Source organism: Portunus trituberculatus, chromosome 49 (assembly GCF_017591435.1).
Source record: "Portunus trituberculatus isolate SZX2019 chromosome 49, ASM1759143v1, whole genome shotgun sequence".
Lineage (NCBI taxonomy): Eukaryota > Metazoa > Arthropoda > Malacostraca > Decapoda > Portunidae > Portunus > Portunus trituberculatus.
The window spans coordinates 13,035,360-13,059,702 of record NC_059303.1 but is presented as its reverse complement, the minus strand read 5'-3'; the positions used below and the strand labels follow the sequence as shown (position 1 = coordinate 13,059,702).

General features: G+C 38.6%; 1 protein-coding gene across 6 annotated transcripts; it reads right to left on the bottom strand.

The window, feature by feature from the left end:
* Positions 1-1,795: 1,795 nt before the first annotated feature.
* LOC123499132 (transcription factor p65-like) lies at positions 1,796-21,337 on the bottom strand. 6 transcript variants are annotated; one of them, XM_045246779.1, is made up of 13 exons: positions 21,023-21,337; positions 18,148-18,225; positions 14,924-15,093; positions 14,350-14,475; positions 13,936-14,179; positions 13,457-13,600; positions 13,159-13,257; positions 12,729-12,862; positions 12,259-12,355; positions 6,451-6,564; positions 4,945-5,061; positions 4,172-4,483; positions 1,796-3,328 (listed from the first exon to the last, which is right to left on the bottom strand). In XM_045246779.1, exons 2-13 carry the CDS (start codon positions 18,212-18,214, stop codon positions 2,931-2,933), a joined length of 2,022 nt encoding a protein of 673 aa, XP_045102714.1. In that variant the 5' UTR covers positions 18,215-18,225; positions 21,023-21,337; the 3' UTR covers positions 1,796-2,930. The 6 variants fall into 6 exon arrangements, with proteins under 6 accessions (XP_045102714.1, XP_045102713.1, XP_045102711.1 ...); XM_045246778.1 differs by lacking the exon at positions 21,023-21,337 and adding an exon at positions 20,584-20,915; XM_045246776.1 differs by lacking the exon at positions 21,023-21,337 and adding an exon at positions 20,194-20,543.
* Positions 21,338-24,343: the final 3,006 nt, after the last annotated feature.

The window sequence follows — 24,343 nt, the reverse complement described above, 5'->3', positions numbered from 1 at the left end:
AAGGTTGCTTTGATAAAAATGTTCTGAACAGTATATCATTATCATATACAATTTCATGACAAAGCTGATCAGATTCGAAGAATACATATGCTGCTTCAGTTATTTTGTGGTGAGGCAAATGTTACTTTGCATCTTCAGCTGTTGTAAAGGTTTTATTGATCTGAAGATCATAATGACTCAGGAATTACCTTGGTGTAAGTCCAAAGAATCAGTTTTTATGCATTAGCCAAAACTGTAAAATGCGTAGGTATACTCAATGTCATTACCTGGCGACTAATTTAATCTGCTGATACCAGTATAACCACCAGTATGTCATGATTCACAGAGAAACTGATTAACTGAACTAGCCACTTGCAGGAAAAAGATGAAATTGGTAATTTACTACATCCTTCCCTGCATATCACTCTTCAGTGGTATACTGTGTGTGTGTGTGTGTGTGTGTGTGTGTGTGTGTGTGTGTGTGTGTGTGTGTGTGTGTGTGTGTGTGTGTGTGTGTGTGTGTGTGTGAAGAGTATTACTACCAAGATTCAACTACATGACTTTCTGTGACCTGTTGAAGTAATATTTAGTAATGCATTTGGCTCACAACCAGAGGTTCAGGATTTCAATGCCCAGTTAGGCAGAGACTCTTTGAGCTTGTCTCCTTTCATACACACTCACCAAACAAAATTCTAAATGTAAGTCAGTTTTGTAATCTTGCTTTCCAGCAAAAGCAGGTTGGTAATCCTGCCTTACTATTTAATGTGGTTCTGTGAAGCAAGGCCAATGGTTTTCTTGTGTGTGTGTGTGTGTGTGTGTGTGTGTGTGTGTGTGTGTGTGTGTGTGTGTGTTATTTTTTTTTTTCCTCCACCACAGTCACCTGCTAGTCACCCAGCCAGTCCATAGCCTAGGGAAAGCGCTCAGAGCTCATAGACCGATCTTCAGATAGGACTGAGACCACACCACACACTAGAATAGTGATGCCACAACCACTCAAATTACTTCCCATACCTACTTGCTACTAGTTGAAAGGGGGCTGCACATTAAGAGGCTCACCCAGTTGCCTCACCCCACCTGGGACTCGAACCCAGGCCACCAAGCCAGCCTTCCCCATTACAGAGCGAGCTCAAAGCTCATAGACCAATCTACGGGTAGGACTGAGACCACAACACACCACACACACCGGGAAAGCAAGGCCACAACCCCTTGAGTTACATCCCGTACCTATTTACTGCTAGGTGAACAGTGGCTACACATTAAGAGGCTTGCCCATTTGCCTCATTGCTCCCGGGACTCAAACCCGGGCCCTTTCGGTTGTGAGCTGAGCATGCTAACCACTGCACTACACAGTGTGTGTGTGTGTGTGTGTGTGTGTGTGTGTGTGTGTGTGTGTGTGTGTGTGTGTGTGTGTGTGTGTGTGTGTGTGTGTGTGTCACCTCAGTCACCTGCTGGTCACCCAGCTAGTCTTTCCCATTACGAAGCGAGCTCAGACCTCATTGACCAATCTTCGGGTAGGACTGAGACCACAACACACTCCACACACTGGGAAAGCGTGGCCACAACCCCTCGAGTTACATCCCGTACCTATTTACTGCTAGGTGAACAGGGACCACACATTAAGAGGCTTGCCCATGTGTGTGTGTGTGTGTGTGTGTGTTTGCTACAAAAGATGAAAACTGGTCTGTACCTCACACATCATGAAGGTGGAAAACAAATGTGAAAAATGACTGCCAAAAACAAACTTTTTTGAGATTTTTTTACTTAATTTCTTTTGTTTCATATTTGTTTGTATATTATTGTTTATGGAATGTATGGAGAGAGAGAGAGAGAGAGAGAGAGAGAGAGAGAGAGAGAGAGAGAGAGAGAGAGAGAGAGAGAGAGAGAGAGAGAGAATTATTTGTCAGTTATATTTTTTTCTTCAATACACTAAACATTGAAGTAGTGATGTGGCCATATACATTTTATTTGGTAGTTTAACTTTTAAATGTATTGTCAAACTTAAACAGTTAGATAATTAAAAAAATATAAAAATAATAAGAGTTATATATATATATATATATATATATATATATATATATATATATATATATATATATATATATATATATATATATATATATATATATATAAAATGCACATATTCTACCATATCTCATCACAGAAGTAAAGTAAACTTTAAAGATAAGCTCTGCCAAAATTAGCATGCATCTTCATGAACTTTAAGATTATATATCACTTTATATTTAAACATCTTCATAAAATATAAACACTTTCATATATCCAAAGAAAACTTAACAAAAGAGTAACCAGATGCAATGTTGAAGAAACTGGACTTGTATGAATAACAAGCTGTACAAAATTAATATGCAAGACTGAAATAGAAAAGGTAGCTTCTGTAAAACTGCATGAGAAATGACACCTGATGCAGGTTACAGTCAGTGACAATATAGTAATTCACTACTAAATTAAGCATGCTGTATTGGGTCTGGAGTCAGACTAGTGCCAGTCTCTAATATCAGGTACTGTCAGGAACAGTATTACATGATCCTGCCAGGATTATGTATGTACAGTACAAGCTATTAATATTTGCCATGACATCACTGAGTAATCTAGGCAAGGAAAGTTATTCTATCATTGTATTTGCACATCCTGCCATCCACTCTTACACAAGTTTTTTTTTTAAGTAGTATTATTAATAAATACATAGGTACAGTACCTTATTTACCACCCATTCTAAAGATAGGCTGGTTGTCTTTGTTTCAGCACATTATGACCTGTCAAATTAATAGTTTGTTACTTTCTTGTCACTCATCTAAGACGCAGGTACTGCTACGTGTGACTTATCACACAAATTTGTATACATGGAAAGAAAAATTTCCAATATAGTATAGAATTAAATATTTCTGCATCATTTATTTGCACTCAACACACTTTTGCAACTTTCCAAGATGTCATTGTACCGAGGACAGTTGATTCAAGAGTTCAATCTCACTTTTTAAGTTATTCAAGCTATCTGAGCCACCCTGAAACTCATTTTTTTGGGGAATGTTGGGCATGTAGGATGAAGATGCACTAATGTTACCCTTGCTGTTGAGCTTATTAATGGAGTGAGGAGGGTCTATTATGTTGAGGTTGGACGAGAGATTCTCAGACAAGTGTGCATCAACCATGGACGCATTGAAGTCTTCATTCGGCAAGAGGGATCGCAGTTCTGCAGAATTGATGTTATCCAAATCAAGGGAGTTCTGCTCAATACATCTCCGCGAGTCCAGGTCAAGGAGCTGCGACATGGCTGGATTGGAGTGTGGCACCATCATTGGAGTGTAGCCACTTGACACAGCCACTGCACCTACAACACCATATTTCATGAGCTTAGTCATCAAGTATAAATACACTATAAAATATACAATGAAGTGAACCATATTAACTGCTTCACTTACAATACCTGCAATTATTTTCCTAAAAAATTTTGAAGTTCTTAATCTACTTGGTTAAACCTTATGTTATGAAGGAGTTTCATATATCCCTTAACTAATATTAAAAAATGTATACCACAAATGAACCTTTAAATTTTAGGATTTTTAAGTGACAAAGTGACAGAGTTGCTTCTTCAGTTACCTCTCTTCTAAACGTCAGCCCAGCATCATCCAGGAAAACCACAAACCAGGAAGGCTGTCACATTGAGGTGCAGCTACACACACTTCAGACCAGGTCATTCAGCCAACTAGTCTTTGGTTAATCTCTCTCTCTCTCTCTCTCTCTCTCTCTCTCTCTCTCTCTCTCTCTCTCTCTCTCTCTCTCTCTCTCTCTTCCATCTATTAATAATTAAATACCCTTTTTACAGTATGTATTAATAACTTGTAAATCCTATCTATATCTTATTAGCCTCTATTTCCATATTTCACTTTTTTATTTTCCTTTAAACTCAATTCCTTCTCACTTTCAACTATTATCACCTTCCACGATATCTGCTTCCACTTCCTCCCTGCCATCTAGAAGCCCACTGTCATTGTGGAGAGGTTTACACACAGGAGATAATGGAAGTTGTTCTGGTGTTTCCATGTCCTCAAGATGTCATCTATTTCTTCACCAACATTAATCCACTATTAATTTTTTGGGAACCATTCATAACTAAAAATATAAAGCAAGATTTAAGGACTTGAAAAAATGCTTGTCTACTGCGAAGACTCACCCATTGGGACCTCTGGTGGATAGGGTGACGGAGCACCGGGACTCATGTAGTACTGGTGGGGGGAAGGAACCCGGGGTGCCACTGTGGATGGAGTGGATCCTAGGGCAACCCCCAGGCTGCCTCCATGCGTGGTAGATGGCTGAGTGTAATACACAGGCTGGCCTACAGGGCTGGGACCCTGAGGGGACACAGTATGCATAGTTCCTCCAGTGTAGTGGTGTTGGGGTGAGACGGGAGCCTTCACCAGGTGAAGAGCACCAGGTGGAGCTGGAGACCCTTGGCTTCCAGGGGAAACTGGTGATCCCACCATGTCTGCCAAGAAAATGTGTTAGCAATTTGAGAAAGTAATAAATCAAAGACAAAAATTTTAATTTGTGAAGTTTAAAATTGTACTTTCATCTCTTCAATTCCTTTCTTTTAGCACTGTCTACATTGTCTTACTGTCATAATGTTGTATCTCTTATCACCTTGCTTCACTGATTATTGCTATACTGAACTTGCTAACTGCATACTTCCCACATTGAATAAGACTTAATCTACTGGTATCCACTCTCCCTTACTTTAGTATAAACTCTGGAACTCTCTTCCTGTATCTATATTTTTCCTTGCCTGCAACTCATGGTTATACTAACAATATAGAAATAAATAACTAATATCATTTTGTTTCAAATCTACACCAAGTATGATGAAAAGTAACTTACAAGCTTTAATGAATACAAATAAAGTCAGGTCTTTAGAAGCACTAGGAATAAATAATGCTCCTTAGATCTTACCAGGAGGTTCCATCTTTATCTTGTCCGACAATCTGGAGGTGCGTGAAGCAACTCTTATGGGTCGAGGCACAGCTCCCGATGCCTGGCTGATGGGCACCATGGTTCTCTCTGCATACACTGACCAGATATACAACTTAGCTTAGTCATGACCACAATTGGTACATAACCTACAGTATACACTGCACATATTACAACTCTATCCATCTTACTGAAACTCAACATCTATGCAAGCTTGAGTTTACTTCCTTCTGTCAAGCATAATTTCTTTTCTTCCTTTAGCTTCTCTACATACATTAATTCACATTTAGATATCATACCTTTTTTTTTCAGGTTTTGCACTTCACTGTTTTTTCGTTTTATTAAAGGATAAAATCTCAGTGGGTATTTGGCCTAATTTTTTTTTCCATCCACTGAGTAGCTTTGTTAAAATTCATGAGCTAAATTAAGCAAGCTAAACAACTGTCACTACCAAGCACTTCTGATCAATTATCATCTAGAATTTACAAATTCCTGGTTAACTGATTACCAATCCTAACAAATTTACTGACTAGTACCATATATCACTTTCAGAAATCTTGTATTTCAACTTGAATCAGATCCAAGAAAGCCGAGACAAAAAGTTTATTTCTCCTTATAGAAAAATTCTGCTAAAGCCTTTGACAATCAGACTATTTGTAATAGGTACACAATGTTAAAACCTCAGTTTCCTCTCCATCTCACTTTAACGTCCAGTGTCCCTACTTTATCACGACTAGGGTGATGCCTCCTTATGAAAGACTTTTGGTTTTGCCATTTTGGATCCGTTATCCTGAGTGGATGCTGCCCTTCCTTCCCTCGCACCACGACCAGGACTCCAACCCATGCATCTGAAGGACCCTTGCACCCAAGCATGTGCAGTCCCATTGTACCACACCACTTCATAATGTAAACTCTCAATAAACATAAATGTACACATCTTGGTTACTCTCATTCCAAGATGAAGTTGGACAGGCAGTATAAAACAGAAATAAAACTAAAATGGTGAGCAGTTCTGTTGTGTTTGTGCAGTTTTGGGGATATGTCTACATACTGCTAGTTATGGAGTCACAATCTGTGTTGATAAAAATATTTTCGCAATGAATATTGCTGCTTCCAGCAGAACAATAAGTAAAAAAGCACTAAGTAAGTACTCCTGGTAAGTGATCCTGGTGATGACTATAATACAACACCATTCTTTGAGTTCTGTGTGGTTGAGGATTAAAGTAGTGGAATTTTCATTGTCTTATTTGATCTGATGCAGGCTGCTCAACCAAATAAAAAGAAAATAAATAAATAAATAAATAAAAAAATAACAATAATAATAATAATAATAAAAATAATAAAAATAATAAAAATAATAATAATAATAATAATAATAATAATAATAATAATAATAATAATAACAACAATAACAATAATAATTTGCTAAATAGTGCACTGCAGGTAGGAATAGTTGCAGCACGGCACAGTACATGGTGATATACTCACCTCCCGCCGCCGCCGCTGCTGCTCCAGCCATGTTTTCTGCTATAAACCTGCCAATCTTGTCAGTGTTTGAAGCATTGCCGTACTTTGCCATTTTCCTTTTGAGGTACTGAGGATCTAGAACAAAGCAAAAACAAATCCATGCTTCAACAAAACCATGCAAAACTCATAACAAACACACTAATACAAAAAAACTACTTAAATCAAATACCAAAACTAAATATATCATTTAATTACTAAGTGTTAGCAAAGGTGAGCACACAAAAAAATGGAATAAATAAATCAATAAAAAAAAAAATCAAACAAAACCTAACATACTAAATGGAGGTAAAACAGTCAGCTAAGATATAATGGGGAAAAAACAGTGAAATCAAAATAAATACAACAAGCTATGTATTAGTTTAAAAAAAAAAAAAGAAAAGAAAAGTTCAAAAATCAAATGCATGCAAATGCAAGTCCATCTCTTAACATTTTTCAAAGGTATAAAATTTTTCACACAGAAGTAATCACAATTTATTTCCTGCTCAACTGTACATACACTCATGTGCTCACCATCATCACCTTGCCCTGGAGATCTTTCATTACACAATAATATCATACTATTTTTTTTCTATCCTTCTCTTATGACTTTACACATTGGAAAAAAACAAATGAATTAAAAACATCAGTAAAAATGTAAGGGAGAAGAAAATATAATACTGTATTTTACATCATGATGTACTGAATTATACAATGTTGTAGTTACATACTTGATGTTCTGATATGGTCATGAGTGTTCTGTGAATGATGAAGGTTCTTGTAAAGGCAATGATTTCCTAACAGATGTAATAAGACAAGCTTCCTGTTTTAGATTACCTGGCTTAAAAAATGCAGTGTTACATCTTTGCACTCTCTCTCTCTCTCTCTCTCTCTCTCTCTCTCTCTCTCTCTCTCTCTCTCTCTCTCTCTCTCTCACATCCCTACAGTTGTGCCTTCCTTCACTCTCTCCTTCCCTCCACTATATGTTTTTAAAACAACTAGCTATATTTGATTTAGAAAGTTTAAAACTTCAACATGCTCATGTTCCAAAAACAAAAATTATCAATTATTGCTATTTAGAACTAAAACTATCAGCAATACCAATAAATATAAATCATGGGATAAGTAATTATTAGCTGACTGATACGCCAATAGTATTATTATTGAAATAAATAATGCCCACCCATGGTCAGGATGTAATCAGAGAGATACCGGTTTGTGAGCCACATGACATCAATAAAATCAATAAGCTTCAGTGTCTAGAAAGAATTACACAATATTGAGGAAAGCTACAAGTCACCCATGACCAAGTTGAAAACAAAGCAATTAAAATAAAACATACATGAGTAGAATCTTCCCTACAATAGAAGGACATCATAAACTTAATAACATGAAACTCTCACATCTCTCTCTCTCTCTCTCTCTCTCTCTCTCTCTCTCTCTCTGCAGAAATATTCATGAATTCACAAAAATGCCTGAAAAAATGGTTAATGAAAAGCTACCTTTACATCTGCCTGAGATAAGACCAAGGCACTGTGCATATGAGGAAAATAACTTTGAGTAGTGGCAGACTCAGTCCAACAACAAGGTGTGAAGTGACTGGCAAGTGACAAATGGGAATAAAACTAGCAGAGAAAAATCAATAATTAAATAAATAAAAAAGAGCAAGATCTTACAAGAAAAGTTAAACTAGGAAGGAAACATTAAGAGGGATTCAGCACTGACAATTGTAATCTATCTAATATAGGCACAATATTTATAAATAAAATTTCACATGCTGTATAAAAATGCACAAAATGTGACTAGCAATACTTAACTTTCTGCTCAGAACACGGATATGAGATTGTTCTACTTTCAGGAAACTTAAAACTAAAAACCTCACTTTCCTCAAATACAGCCAATATTGTCAACAGAGGTCAGTCTGGTTCAATTAAACAGGCTTGGGAACCTAAAGTCTGTAGTATCATCCTTGGTCTACATATATTTACAGTGTGCAATAGGATCAAATCTTGTGCCTTGTACATAACATTTTGTTGCACTGAATGCACTTAATACTAATAGTATTAGAGTTTCTGCACCAACCTACCCCTTGGGCAAGCTACATCTTCAAGCCTTGTTACATACACATTTATAAGATGCTGACTGAGGAAAATATACCCATCACTATAACAGTAATCATGAACATAACAGATTATACACACTAATCTACATAAACAAAATAGAACTTTGTGGGTGTCACTTTGCTACATCAAAGATATTGTATTGCACTTCATGTGGTGAAAACCTGCAATCTCACATAGCTAGCACAACACTGAAGATATTTTTATAAACTATATAACAACTACTGTCCTGTAGTACATGACAACAGGACTCAGAAACATGGTAAAACCTCATTCTACTACAGTATACTTAGTGCACAAAGGTGCTACTACTAATTTTAAACTTAAAACTGTTACTGTTTACAAATTATCTCTCATTTTGAGAATTATAAAGATAACTGCATTACTTTCAAAATATTTACTCAGTTTTAACACTGTTAGAATACATTTTGACTATGAACAAAATATCATGATTGGCAGAGTAGCCTATTAGAATGAGGGTTTACTTCATCAAGCACCATAAAGACGGAAATTCTGAACAGACACTTCCATTCATCCCTGCCACTCCCAACAGTGTCATGGTCCTCCTCACCTCACCTCTGTTAAGCACTACTTACTAATAGTACTACAAGACCAACCTCAACTTAAGTAATGGAGAGAGGAAAAAATTTTAAAAAGGCAATAGGTCATATGTATGCAAGTTTTGCCATAAAACTTTCCAAGTTTACTCTGAATGAATAACCCATAAATCATGAAACTCAAAAAAATTGTTTCATAGTATTGAAAATATACATTTTCTAGAGTATATATTGAATGAAAAGCCAAAAACATTATTCATCATCTGTGATAAAAATTATTAAAGGCAGCAAAACACTGGGTGCATTAAGGTTTTGTACAAATACCTGTTACATTGATTTAGTATTTACAAATCTGTGAGGTCATTTTGAGCAGAACGATGTCAATGTAAAAGATGAAGCACATTAACAAAGATAATCAACTCCAAAGACTATTAGATTTGGCTATACAATGGACATAGTAATGCTTGTTTTTCATTACTTGGTAATGATGGCATAGCATCTGCAACATTGAGTCTGGCTGACATGAATACATGTAACCATCTTGTAAGTTAGGGTTATCTTTGTGTACTACAAGTTCCATATCAAAAAGGTAATGAAGGTTAAATAGTTTAAAAATCAATAACTATCATTGTATGTACAAATGTATGGCTATGTTTTATGCACAATTTAAAGTAGTAATATATGGCCTGAAAGTCAATGCACTCGGCTCACAACTAACAAGTCTGAGGTCTGGCCATTCACTCTGCCTGGTGAAGACAACCTGGGATTGTCTGCTTCAGTGTCCTTGCTCCTGTTTACCCACACAAAAAATTACTATCAACACAAAATAAGTTTGTGTGATTACCAGCAGTCTTGTCTTCCTGAGAGTGAGAGGAGGTGTGTGTGTGTGTGTGTGTGTGTGTGTGTGTGTGTGTGTGTGTATGTGAGTATGTGAGTGAGTGAGTGTGTGTGTGTGTGTGTGTGTGTGTGTGTGTGTGTGTGTGTGTGTGTGTGTGTGCGTTTGTGTGTGTGTGTGTGTGTGTGTGTGCAGAACTTTGTTACGCAAGACTAGAAATGGTCTAAACCAAACCACAAAGGTGGTTGGTGGCCAAAGTGTACTTATCAAATAAAGAAATAATAACGGCTGATGACAAATGAATAATGAGTGTATATCAATGCAAGTGACTAGATAAAGAACTGTTTTCTGCACTACTGACTGCCAACCATAAAACTTTTGCCTTTCCTAAATCAAACCGTTGCCTTGTAATACAGATAATACAGTACACTGTGTCTTATGGTCATATTACACTCCATAATCAATACTGTGTAACAATATTACTCATATTATAAATAAATAAATATCAATTTCATCTTATTTTGAACATCTACCCACAGAAGCTCTCATGACCCTAATACAATGTGAGTGATTCATGATCCTACCCCATAACTAAGTGCTCCTGTACACAATATATGCCCCATTTTTTGCAATGTAAACGCTGTCTAATAACAATTTATAAATCATTGTAAAGCTATAACGATAAACACAACCATGTATACCCATGTTTCTTGACTAGATGTGGTAGCACAACCCAATATATTCTCTAATGTACAACCAATTGAAGATTTATCAAACAATTTCAATTAACTTAAAATTTTTCACTGAAAATATTAATCAAGATAGATTTCATACAATTCTAACCACAGCATTGCGTGTGTGCGTGTGTGTGTGTGTATGTGTGTACACGCTGAAGTCAATAATTTAGGATTCAGCTGAGCACTGAAGTAATTCACATGTTAATCAGTTCCACTTACAATGCTGTTGGTTGTAATTATTTTATAGTTAGCTTTCTCTCTAACTTGCCTTTCCCAACACTTCTTATTGCACAACTGTATTCTAAAAATAAGAACACTAATTAAACATTAGGCAAATGCATTAATAAGCAGATCTTGAAAGATGTGTTTTAAATACAGAAAATATCATTCACTCATTATAAAACAATGCTAAAACACAAGATTAAAACTACTTTCCTTCATGAAAGTATGGTAGTCCTAGACTAACCATATTATTTTGTGATTACTATCACTTGTGCTGCCTCAGCCAGCTGGGCCTTCACACAAACAGGTCAAGAACAGTGCGGGGCAGCTGGTCACAACTCACCTCCTGTGGCTGACCAGCAGCATCATCCCACAAGTCCTCTAACTGGTCACATTCTTGGCCACCTCCTCGCCCATTGGAGTCATAATAGAGGGAATTATCCACAATGTGGTTGGAAGAAGAAAGGCCTGTTTCAGTCCTAAAGCCACGCTCCAGCAACAGTGCAGCTTTGTTGGGATGGATTGGCTGTCCTGAGGGAGTGCCATACTCCCCATAGTCATCATCCAGAGCAGGAATGGATGCCCTGGGATTCTTCTTGGCGGCAGTACTGGTGGAGAGTCCTTGACCTTAGCCTGACCCATGACAAACTCCAGGTTAGAGTAGCACGAGGCATAAGAAGCATCTCCATATACAGCATCAGGATCTGTGATCTGACTTGCAGTTGGATCAGGAAGGCTAGTTAAGTCCTCATAAACAGCCAAACCTTCACCCACTGCTGACAACAAGTCATTCACACTTCCTTGACTCAGGACCTCATCCAGCATGTCTGCGTCGGAGTACACACTGGCATCGTCAGACCAGAACTGTGATGGCCGCACAGGAGGTGGCACCCGTGGTGAAGTGGCACTCCCAGTCTTCCTGCGTTCCAAAGTGGCCGTTAGTCGCTGCCGAATGTCATCCACACTTTGGTCAGGGGAAGTAAGCAGTGGCGGTGAGCTGGATGCAAGAGCTGATGGAGCAGAGGCTGGAGAAGTATTAGGTTTGTTAACAGAGGCTAAAGGAGGTGAGCCACTCTGTGGAGGGTGGGACTGAAGCTTTCCAGCAACAGGGTTGACCACTTTTAAGTCAGCAAAGGGCCTGGGCTTGACGTCATCGATGATGGCCACCTCCAAGGGGCCAGGAGAGCGAGGGGCTGGTGTCGGGGTCTTCCGCCGCAAGGTCTCTTCACTTCCTTCCGCACTCATTGGAGAATCCAGTCCCAAAATTCGTTGAAATAGACCATAATTGTTCTTAAGTCTCTTGAAAGAGGTAAATGGCCTACCTGAGTCGAGGGGCAGGTACTGGAAGGGGCGAGGCTCACTGGTGCTCTTGTCCGAGGGTCGCAACAGCTGCACGTACACCTTCACAGGGTTCTCCACCTAAACACAACACAAAAACTAACTTCACCATCAATAGTCTCTCACACTCTCCCTCTCTCACATGTGTATACATAGGCACACAAAAATACAGATTAACTTGTTTGTTAAAGTTTCATATCAACATATTGTTAATGACAAAAGTTGTCATGTGTATAGATGTCCAAACAAATATGAGTGACATTCATCTGAAACAAATCCACTTCAAACTTATATTACCATTCATACTTTTCATATAAATCCACTGCCAGCATTTTAAGCCATGACAGACAAACAACATTCCATTGTCTTTGTCAGATCCCTGAAAGTACTATCTTCACATACAAATTCAAACAGGAATGGAACCTTAGACCTAAAGCAGACAGTGCTTACGAACCTCAAGCGATTTGTATCGTGGAGTCTTGAAGGAAATGGCCACTTGTTTGTGAACATCGGAGGCCTGGAAGTCACCAAAGCCTTCCCACTCAATCATGCCGTCCTTCACCTCATAGAAGCGCACATGGATGTCCTCTGTGAAGCCAACACTGTTAACCTCACCTCCCTCCCCATCTCCCTGCCTACCACCACCACCACCATCAACAACCACTCAGTCTCACACACACAGTCTTTACCTAAGTGTTCCATATATGTAGTACTTTTCAAGAATTAAATACCTACATTTTCATGTTTGAATCTTTTAAGTATCAAAGTTATGGAGATTCACTAATGCTCCAATTATATACTTCCAAAATTAGATTTCTAAGTTTCTGAAAAGTAGGAAGGTGAGTAATAATAATGAAATATTTGGAATACAAGCAGTACAATACCTTTAGTGACCTTATCACAGAGTAATATAATCTCCTTCCCTCCTGCCACACTACTGGTGCAGTCACTCAGTTTGCAGATGATAAGATCAGAGGTGGCTTCTGTTGGAAATGCAAGACACATTAGTCAAGTCAATTTGGGGGATTCTTACAAAAATTTGAATCAAAAGTCTGAAAAGTTTTTCTATATCTGAACAATAAAAAAATAGTTTTCTGAAATTGAACAACAAAAATATAGTGTTCTGAAAGCAAAGTTTCAAAACCCAGTCTTATGGACTAGAGCAGATGACAGTCCACTTACTTTTGTCATATATAGCATGGGACACAACAGGCTTCAGAGGAAACGTGAACTTTCCCTTCTCTGGACCTTCAAGGAACACTTGAAAGCAAAGTCGCAGGGCATTGAGATCTATGCTCTGAGGTTGACTTCTGTGACTGAAACCAGCTGGAACACAAACATTAGGAATGACTTGTTGGTAAAACTTCAAGTGAAAAACAGTAATTACAAATTAAACATAAAAAATAGCGATTGCTTACTCAAAGGGTCCATATGGACTAGAAAGATGCAAAGAAAACAATGTTGGAGGTACATTTCTTTTGAGAGAGCAACAAGACATGAAGGGAGGATAACTGAGATCTGTGCATTTAATAACAGTTATCATGCTCAAAGACTGTCCAGCAAGTAGAACATAAGCAATACAAAGAGAATATTCTGACCATCAGAATCTCAGAAATGGATACTTAAAGTACAAAATCACACATTTAATCACAAATACTTACTCTGGAAAGGATCAACTCTGATTTCTTCCCTCAGTTTGAGTGCATCCTCCACATCCCGCTTTTTGACACACTGAATGCCAAGGTTACTGAACACACACTGCATTGAGTCGTTGTTGATAGTCATCGTGCAAACACCCTTCTTGCAGCCCTCCTTCCCCACCAGGTTGTGGGGATGAGGACGGTACGGGGGATCGACGGTCACACATGACACCACTACCACAGCAGGACCTTTGTACCCCATCACCTGAAGTACAGTAACTGCATTCACTAACTCAAACATCTCTCTCTTTGCACTAATCCATGAGTGATGGAATCCGTAAGTGTTGAGCTCCCTCTCAGAGAAGGATGGCTGCATTTATGTTGTGTTATCATGAATCTTACAAACAATGTCTATGCTACACTACTTCAACTCACCTGAATGGCTGGGTAGGTCTTATTCTCTGCGGTACTGTTGACTCCTGGGATGGACCCCGCTGAGCGGCCTTCACAGATATACCTGAAGCGCAAGGCTTTAGGCTGGGGCTGCTCTATGAGTCGTACCTACAGTGCACAGGAGATTTAAGGACATTTCAGCACATCTCATAAAAGATTGTTTTTGTCAATAACATTCTTCAACCACAACACAGTGGACCCTCAGTTCAATACAATAACGCCTACAAGGGCATCACAATCATATTCTGTTTTGGTTGTTGTGAAGTGATCCTGCATTGTTGAGTCTGGCTTAACACACTCTACCTAAAATGACAGCTCAACCAAATTATGGTACTGCAACCAAAGCAACTATAAGTTCAAAATTTTTGTTTGAAAATTGATTTGTTTGAAAAGGGAGGCATTCCCTGAGGTACCACTGTGTTACAATCCCCATGAATGCAAGTCTTGAAATTTAAGCTTAGGTGTGAAAAATAGCCATCATTAATCTCAATGCATTGTGCAATGACATTGTTTTAACCATCTTAACTATAACTTGAATTCAAGATATAAAACTTACATAAGCTTTCCTTTTACTTTCCAGGTCAGGATCTGTCCTGGAAAGACTTGTGATGGCAGAAAAGTTTGCTTCACTGGCTGTCCCAGCTCCACCACCTCCCATCTGCAGACCACCGTACACTGACATGTCAGAGGCAGCACACTCTGGAGCATCCTGCCCAATGATGTCAACTGAGGACAGAAAATTTCAGTCATAAATAACATCAATAATATCTATTGAGACTCTCTAATGATGTGATGAAGAACAACTAGTATCCTCAATTATTCCCTCTTCCACAATGCTTATACGGGGAATAATAATAGAAATACACCATGCATGGATAATAACCCTAAATTTCTAGCCACATGCAAAGTACGAATACAGCAACATTCCAGTGAAGAACAACTGCAAGGTTATGAAGAAAAGAGCAGCTGGATGACACTTAGTACTAGTGGAGTAACAGGTGTTAAGCACTGCCAGAAAGAATTGCTGATGACATCCCTCTATTCAGTTCACCACAACTTTGTCAACAAGTTTTGTACTTCCATAAGTGATACTGAAATAAAATCATTATAGAAAAGTGCAGAGGGCAGTAAGCAGTATTAGTCACACCATTATAAAAAATTACCCTGATTAATCTATGTTCACCATAAGCTTGTACTTATATCAGCATAAACACATGATCCACCAAGCATGTTAATTCATGAGTGTGAGCTGCAGGGGCAGGGGGAAACCCATTAGTGAATATTGCCATCACCACCACCAAGAAGGTTATACAAACCAAGAGTGATGGTAACACAGCCGAGCATACCTGCTACCAATTGCTACCAATGACATCAAGTATTCATTACCATCGAATCTCTACAGGTGCCATCATCATCTCGAAAGGGAACTCATCATATCTAGCTACACTGTACAAGCTTCTGTCACATCTAAGACCAACACACCAGGCCGTGCATCACACACCACTCATCTCTTGGTCTACTCAATGGTACGTACTCTACCCACCCTCCACTTCAAAACAATTAACATGATAGTAAAGCCAAAAGACAAATAAAATGTTTTCAAACACACAGAAGTTAACTAACTTCAAAAATGTTTAATGCCAAAAAGATTCAAGACAATATTTGCTTTCATAAAACAGTAACTTGAAATAGAACATGTTCCATTAGATTTCAATAATAATACACTTCTGGAAAATATCAGATAAACACACTAAAAAAAGCAATGAGGTTATGATCTTTGTTCATCCACAAAGAGACACGAAGGGTATTCACTGCATCCACCTGCAGACAAACAACAATAGCAGCAGCAACAACAACAACAACAACAACAACAACAACAACAACAACAACAACAACCACTCTGCAGATCCAAGCTCATTGTCAAAACTCTGATAACTGGAATGTTGTTTTCCACCATGACAAGTAAAACTGTCATATTGATGTCAGCTAAAAACAAATCCCAAGACATGCAAACTCGGAACTAATTTTGAAAGTGATAAATAAACTCTTACATAAAAACAAATATTAACTTTATTACTGTACCAAATATCACTTGTGGTGAATAAGTGTCAGTATTTCCCTTTTACCTCAATTAATTTTAACTTTTCTTGACTGTATTTTCTATGAATAGTTTTTTTTTTTTTTATGTAAGAGAGATTAAGGTCAAGGCCAACACAACTGGAAGAAAGTGGAAGAAAGGAAAAATAAGAAATATATAAAATTAACAAATACAATAAAAACAACAACTGAATGTGTTACTGTCAAAAGAAGGCAGTATATACAGTAGATGGTAGTGTGTATTGTGTACAGGAAGTCCAAATAACACTGAGTAGTCTTGAAACCTTCCTCTTGAAGAATTCTAGTTCAGAGAATCTTTGATGGAATTATGAGATGAAATATTTTGACTCCTATCTTGTTTTACATTTTGTATTTCTTATAGCATGTATCATCTTATCTTATAATATATATTTGTCACATGTAGCCACACCCTGGGACAACCTGTGCACCTTATAGTACCATTGATTATGTACTGAAAATATTGACAACTTTCCAACAGAAGCACTACAGCACAAGAAATCCTGCCATCAGTGAATGTTGTGCATCATTTAGATTCAGTTAGACATCCTTTTGTTAGCTTCACAAAATTCAACAAATTTTCATTCAAAATCCTTTTATACACCTCTTCTTTCACGGGAACACCTTAGGAAACACTGGGGCACTGTTGCTCCTTTACCAGTGTTCCAGCATTTAATGCTTGAGTTGCCTCTCAGACACATTACCAAGCTTCTCGGATACTAATCCACTATTTTGACATCTCATGACACACTGTTTATCATATTTTAAGCATGACTCCAAAAATCCTACTTATCTCTGAAATTCATCTATCATCAGTCTGAACAGCTGTCAAGATCCAGTCCCACCCCATTGCTAAAATGTTAAATCTGTCAACTCACACATACTGTACCCATAGACAAAGAATGCCTTGATCCCCCAAGCATACACCCAATAACCCAAATTCCTCCCATGCATCTTACCTAGCACATTAAATAAGCTTGGTACTGCATCTAAACTGTCTTTACTGAACATATCCAAGATTTCCCTTCTATTTACCTTTGCAACCAATCCACAAATACTATATCAGCCATTGTAAAGAGCTTGTATCTTCTCTTTTCTGCCTTTCTGTAGGCAACATAGAGACTGGTACTCAATCCATAACAAGGAACAGATCTATATGCAAGCAAAAACTTGAAGAGCTAACAACTGAAGACTGCTGTAGCTTCCCTGCTGGTTCCTTCCCAGATATATGAGCAGTGTGAACAATATGGAAGTGAAAACAAATTACAATATATTTCCTGAAGGGGTCTTTTTCATTGCTAGCCTTTCTCTTTTCCCAAAACTTGAGTGCAAAGCAATATTTTAAATATCTACTAGCCTCCTATCTTGAATTAACCTCAGCAGTTGTGATACCACCACCCCAATAGACATTTGAGGAAGTTCCATACCAACCAATATATTGCAATATCCCAAATGACTTTAAATCAAATAATGCTTTATGTAAAAGATATGGATTCAACCAAACTCAGTAAATGGTGCCCTCAATAAGTTAACTTCAATATACTTTCATGTTGAGAAGAGCTTTCTGTAGATATTAGTTTTCAACAAGAACCAAAACAAAGGCACACTGATACAGAGTCAGTACTATCTAAGCATGCAGCAGGCCAAGAGAGAAGAGACACTCACTAACGTCACTGATGTTGAGAGACAGCTGGTTGTTGCTGCGTTGTGCTACGAACATTGGGTCAGCCATGCCTCCAGCACCTGTAAGGTAACCTGGATGTCAGCAACACCCACTCAACCTCCATAACACCACGATGTATGCTACTAATCTTAATAGTGGTGACTGGTCTCACTGCATCAATTACATAAACCAAGCTTTGCTAATAATTGCTGATAGGGCTGGCCAAACTCTGAGGAGACGAGAGAGAGAGAGAGAGAGAGAGAGAGAGAGAGAGAGAGAGAGAGAGAGAGAGAGAGAGAGAGAGAGAGAGAGAGAGAGAGAGAGAGAGAGAGAGAGAGAGAGAGACTGCAGCACATCAGTTTCAAAAGTTTCAAGATTTGACTATCTACAAGTAGATTCGGCCGTCAACATTCACAAGTCATACATTATTTATGGATTGGTTCCACAAGACTAGGTATGTAGATCTTTATTCATTTTTCCATGTTGCTACTTAAGTCCATCACATAGTCCAACTCACCACACCACACCACACCACACCACACACACACACACACACACACATATATTTGGGTGTGTCTCCTTTCACTTGTAGCCCCTGTTCACCTAACAGTGAGTAGGTACGGGATGTAAATCGAGGAGTTGTGACCTTGTTGTCCCAGTGTGTGTTGTGTGCCTGATCTCAGGCCTATCCGAAGATCAGAAATAATGAGCTCTGAGCTCATTCCGTAGGGTAATGTCTGGCTGTCTCGTCAGAGACTGCAGCAGATCAAACAGTGAAACACACACACACACTAAATCAACCTACATTTCTTCCTCTAGTTAAAAACATTGTTAGCCAAAGGTGCAGACACAGCACTGGCAGTCACGCTGGTCATACTGAGGAATACAGAAGATGAGGTGATCATTTTCTTTTCTTTTACTGAATATTAAATAGTGTTTGCAGCTACAAGTACTTGATGAAGCAGCCTTCCTACCTTTCTGTATTACTTCCTCACAAGTTACAAGAACAAGTTTGTTAACACTAGACATTTTATCAGATGCTACAGAATCACTTCTAACGTTTTATAGACTCAAGCTTCTGCGGAACTGTCAAATTCACCCTTTTCCTCTTTTCTACTTTTCCTTAATGGAGAATTATACAAATTCAAACGCAACACATAAAAAAGAGCAAAAACCTTGGAGCAGCAACCTATACGCGTTACTACACTGACATTAACAAAGTGAATGCCTGCCAACCAGTAGTCAGTTCTCCAAGCAGCACCTCGTGTCCAGCAGTACTTCATCTCTAAATCTTGATGCTGCAGGTGGCTCAGGATCACTCCTGAGCACAGGACTTTCAAATCAAGTCAACTGCTCTAGATTTTTTAAAGTGCTTCCAAAATTTGTTAAAGGGATGTCCGTAGCGCTGAAGTAAGAGTGTTCACACAGTGATACGAGTACTCAGGCTTATGTCCTTATTCCGTTCTTTGACCCACGGCACAACCCAATTTGGATGCAAGCTGGATTTTCCTTTCTCACTGAAATCAATGGGTGATTAATTAATCCAATCCAGAAGAAAAAAAACATCATTTACATTGGAATCAAAAGGACATACAAGGAGTCCTTTGTTTATGATGCCCTTAACCTAATAACATAAAACTGACAACTGTATGGACCAAAAGTGCTGCCCGAGGCAGACCACCCCCCACCCCGTCTATCAACTATACCACTGCAGACTTATCATCATCAAGAAATACCTCCCAGGCTATCTCTGAAAAGATAAACACAACACATGTCATGCAAACGATGAACTCATTTAATTTCATTAATACATTAGCATTTTTTGTTTGTTTTTTCAGCACTCACATAAACAAAATCTAAAACCATCAATTCTTGCTATCCTGGAAGTATTTGCAAAATGACAAGTTTTAAAGTGGTACAGGCACTGAAAAGAGACAGCCTAGCATCTTCAATCACTAAGGTAAACAATCGTCAGGGTAAAAGAAAAACAGTTATCATAAAATAACACATTAAACCTTCCTTTCTTAGGCACACACTACAACACTAACCTTTCATTATGGTTTAGTTCTTCATTCACACATGATGCATCAGGTTCGAAATATCTGCGGCCTTATAAAACTTTCCCAGAGATACACTACAGTAGTTGTCAAGGCATTGATCGAGAGGTGATGTGTGGCCCAAGGCTCACACTGAATGACAGGTAATGAATGATGTTACAAACACCAGATCACAAACAGCGGGAGATTAACTATGCTGGTTCTCATTGCGGGTGGTGTCAGGTGGTAGGTGAGGGTAGTGGTAGTGGTGGTGTGTGAAGCCTGCTGGACTGCCTACATCCGAGCCAGCAGGACCAGCCAACACGCCTGGCCTGCCTCACCCTTCGCCTCCTCGATTGTCACACCACACTCACTTCTCTCTACACATTACACCCGCCTTACCTCCTTAGGACGCGGCCACTTCCTTGATGGACACGCTTGCTAATTCATGTTGAACGGTCAAGTCCCAAACCACGAGAAATGATAGAGAAATAATGGTACACACCACTGTATTTTGGTCCCGATGACTAAACGCTATTCCCGGAACAAGATCACAACAACGCCGCTCATTGGCTCACGCTGGTCACGTGTGGCGATGCGTTCTAGCCCGCACACCCAGTCACTGCTAACCAACTTATACACTACACACTTCTGTTAACTCAATTATCATTACATATTGCTGCGGTTTGTTACTATTGCTTATCACATTAATTTCCATGATTTTTTTTTAATTCTAACACCATATAACTAATAGCTAAATGTCATTACTGTCGCAAATGCGAACCATTCAATTATTTAGCAAAATAAGACTATGATCATACAAAGTTATCACTACACTTACTTTCTTTCACGTAGTCTCATTATTCTTGTCCAAAAGCCTCAAAAGACGAAACACTCTAAGACGCACTTCATTTTACTCCACTGTATTTTCAAGGTCATACACAACAATTTTTTTTTTTTTTCTTATACTGAACACATTAAAGCCACACTGAATGTATTCAAACTTTCGTGAACATCATTGTACGGTGGCTCTGTTAGTACACTCTATTGTCACTGGCAATCAACTGACAATATGACGGGAGGAGTGTTGAGAGCGCACAACCACACACACATCCGGTCACTGGGGCTCGCGTGGCCTCTTGTCTGGGTTGTGTCTCCCGAAGGAGCTCACTATACTGGAGATCGTTTACATGGGATTCCCCGCTAAAATCCCACACGATGCCTTTACTAGACCAAGCTATCCACCTCATACAGGACAAACGTTAAAGTGTAGGTAACCCTCTTACATGACGTCAGATGCGTCTCACCTTGCTGAGAGGCATTAAAGGATTCTTTTATAGATAATGTTGTCTTCTTTCTTTTTAACATATGGTTCTACGGTTCATTGAATATCACTACATTGTTACTGATAACACTTTGATTCCCCCCTGCTCTCTCTCTCTCTCTCTCTCTCTCTCTCTCTCTCTCTCTCTCTCTCTGACTCAGCAGTCTATTAGGCTAGTTTTTCTTGTGTTAGACAGGTTGCTGGTAGGCCACCACTGTAACTACAATGGTTCATGCAGAACAGAATGCACGGTGTTGACAGTAGATTGATATTTTTCCTTGGTAGATAACTCTTTGGTCCGTCATCGCTAGTTTGTAGCTAACTTATTCAGAAATATTTCTCAATGTAATGCCTAGGTAGCAATGAAATTCTCTGGTCAACTGTACTATCGAAGAAGAAAAATCCGAGATAGCTACATAACTTCACTCATATGTACTCTTGTTTAGTGTGCTGTGTACCTGTATGCGATTACATCACTTTTATAGGTACGTAATAACCAGAGAAGCTTACTAAACAAACAACTTAAGAAATATTTTTTCTCTGCAGCTAAGTCTAAGGAAATCCCCAGTTTACGTAGCTGGGTTGATAAGGCTATCGTAGTTCTTTAGAGCATAACATTACTTCAGAGAGCTGGAGTATGTCCCGTTCTCTGGATGTCATATTATTTATTTTGGATATACTGTGGGCTCTTCACTCAAATATATATATTTCACTTCACACCATCAATTAATCTCAAATAATACTTTGATTCTCTAGAAAAAAGTTTGTTAAAATATTATTAATTTTTTCAATGTTATATCGTAGTAAATATTAGAAGGATGGAAGTTTTACCATTCAAACCATATACTTATGCAATCATCTGGCGGCAAGGATCGACTCTATACCTACAGTCCTCTCAACAGCATGCAACAACTACCGGCACCGGGCCCAACCCTCAGATGTGGGGCCAGCAGATTTCACTTCTTCCTTAGTAAGAGTTTAGTTTCAATGTTAATATATTTAATGGAGAGAGAGAGAGAGAGAGAGAGAGAGAGAGAGAGAGATTGGATATTTGTAAGTAGGTATGTTCCGTGTATGAGGCCGCCACAACGCATGTGGATAGGGACTGATACATGGATTTTCAGGCACACGACCAGGAATAAGCTACAGTCATACTTGCTATCGGTCATTCATTTGCTATTGGTCATTCATTTGTTCGTCATGCCAATATCAAACTCCTTAGCTAGGAGGCGCTGTTTTACGCAGGGAAGGAGGGTCGATGGTATTACGTGTAGGTTCTCTAGTGCAGTGATTCTAAACCTTTTTCTCGTCAAGAACCCTCTGAGTTATAAGACCATCTACCCGAACCCCCAGTAATTTGATATCGAACAGAATGTTAATCTAGTGACTGACAATAACTCAATATGCAGAGGTATTCTGTATATGATGTATCATTAAATCAGCCAATAAAGTACCTCTGAAAATCTTCTCGTGAACCTCTGGGGATTCACGAACACCAAATTGAGAACCCCTGCTGTAGTGTATCCAGAAGAGAGCGGTATCTCCTAACGCATAGGTGCCTTTATATATATATATATATATATATATATATATATATATATATATATATATATATATATATATATATATATATATATATATATATATATATATATATATATATATATATATATATATATATATATATATATATATATATATATATATATATATATATATATATACACACACACACACACACACACACACACACACACACACACACATAGAATAATAGAAAAAAAATATTGTTTTGCGGCGAAATGTTGATTTGTCAATTAACTGTCAAAAGTAAGACAATGGACAGCACAGCAAGACGTTGATGATATCAAGATCACTACCGTATGTAGCGATGCTGAACATTGGTGTGTCACGTATATTTCGTAACATTAACATTTCAGCTTAACTTCCATTTGAATTTTGTTATTATTCGTGTACAAGTTTCTTATATTTCACTATGATGTGATAGCCTAATGAAGATAGAGTTCGTCGGGTCGGAGACAAACGCTCATTTCTGTCTAAATGGCCGCCCTTTGAACTTGTGGCATGTGCTAAGATAGTCCTCGTCCAGGTACACAGGTACGCTGTGACATCCTGCTTTCCAAAATTTTCTTCCTCCAGACACCCATTAAATCGGTCAAGCCGAAGTAAGGAAGAACGAAATGGGTGAGCTGAGTGCCGATGGAGAGCCACGCACCGTTCCGTGGGAGCACGTAAGATCTTTTTTACTCGTTGAAGACTTGCTGAGCTTCCAGGCGAACTGGTGAAGCAGACGGATTGTGATGGCCTGCTGATACTTATTAACTACTAGGCAAATTTCTTACAAGTTACGTCGATGGCGTTAGCTTGATTTGATTTGATTTGATAAGTTTATTGTTGAAAAAAAAAAAAGTACAACAAAGGAGATGGGAGGAGCCTGCCACCCATCCCCAAAACAAATGTTGCGTTAGCTTTACTGAAAGGAAGAAAATAATTTAGTTATGCAATAAGTCACTTGATTAAAGTCATCGCCATATAATAATCTACATGCACCCATTCCCGTCGTCTCTCACAATAGAACACTATAGAAAGTGTGGCAAAGGTGTTGAATGGAACAGGACAGTGGGTGCTGGATGAAGGTAGTACCTACATACAAGCCTACATACACACATACACACGTAGGCGGGGATCCTCCCTAGTAACAGCTGGTAGTGCGTGCCTGGCTTAAACTTGGCCCTTGGAGAACAGGCCCAGTTTTTATTTGGTCCCCGTTGCGTTCTGCTCCGGAGCACCAGCCTCAAGGAACTGCGTCAACAGATG

What these genes read in the sequence shown, in the direction of transcription:
- LOC123499132 (XM_045246777.1), bottom strand. An exon ending in AAAGTAAAAGGAAAGCTTAT is followed by an intron (nt 14,476 to 14,923) that starts GTAAGTTTTATA and finishes TGTGCACTGTAG; the next exon opens with GTACGACTCATAGAGCAGCC. An exon ending in CACGATACAAATCGCTTGAG is followed by an intron (nt 12,356 to 12,728) that starts GTTCGTAAGCAC and finishes TGTTGTGTTTAG; the next exon opens with GTGGAGAACCCTGTGAAGGT.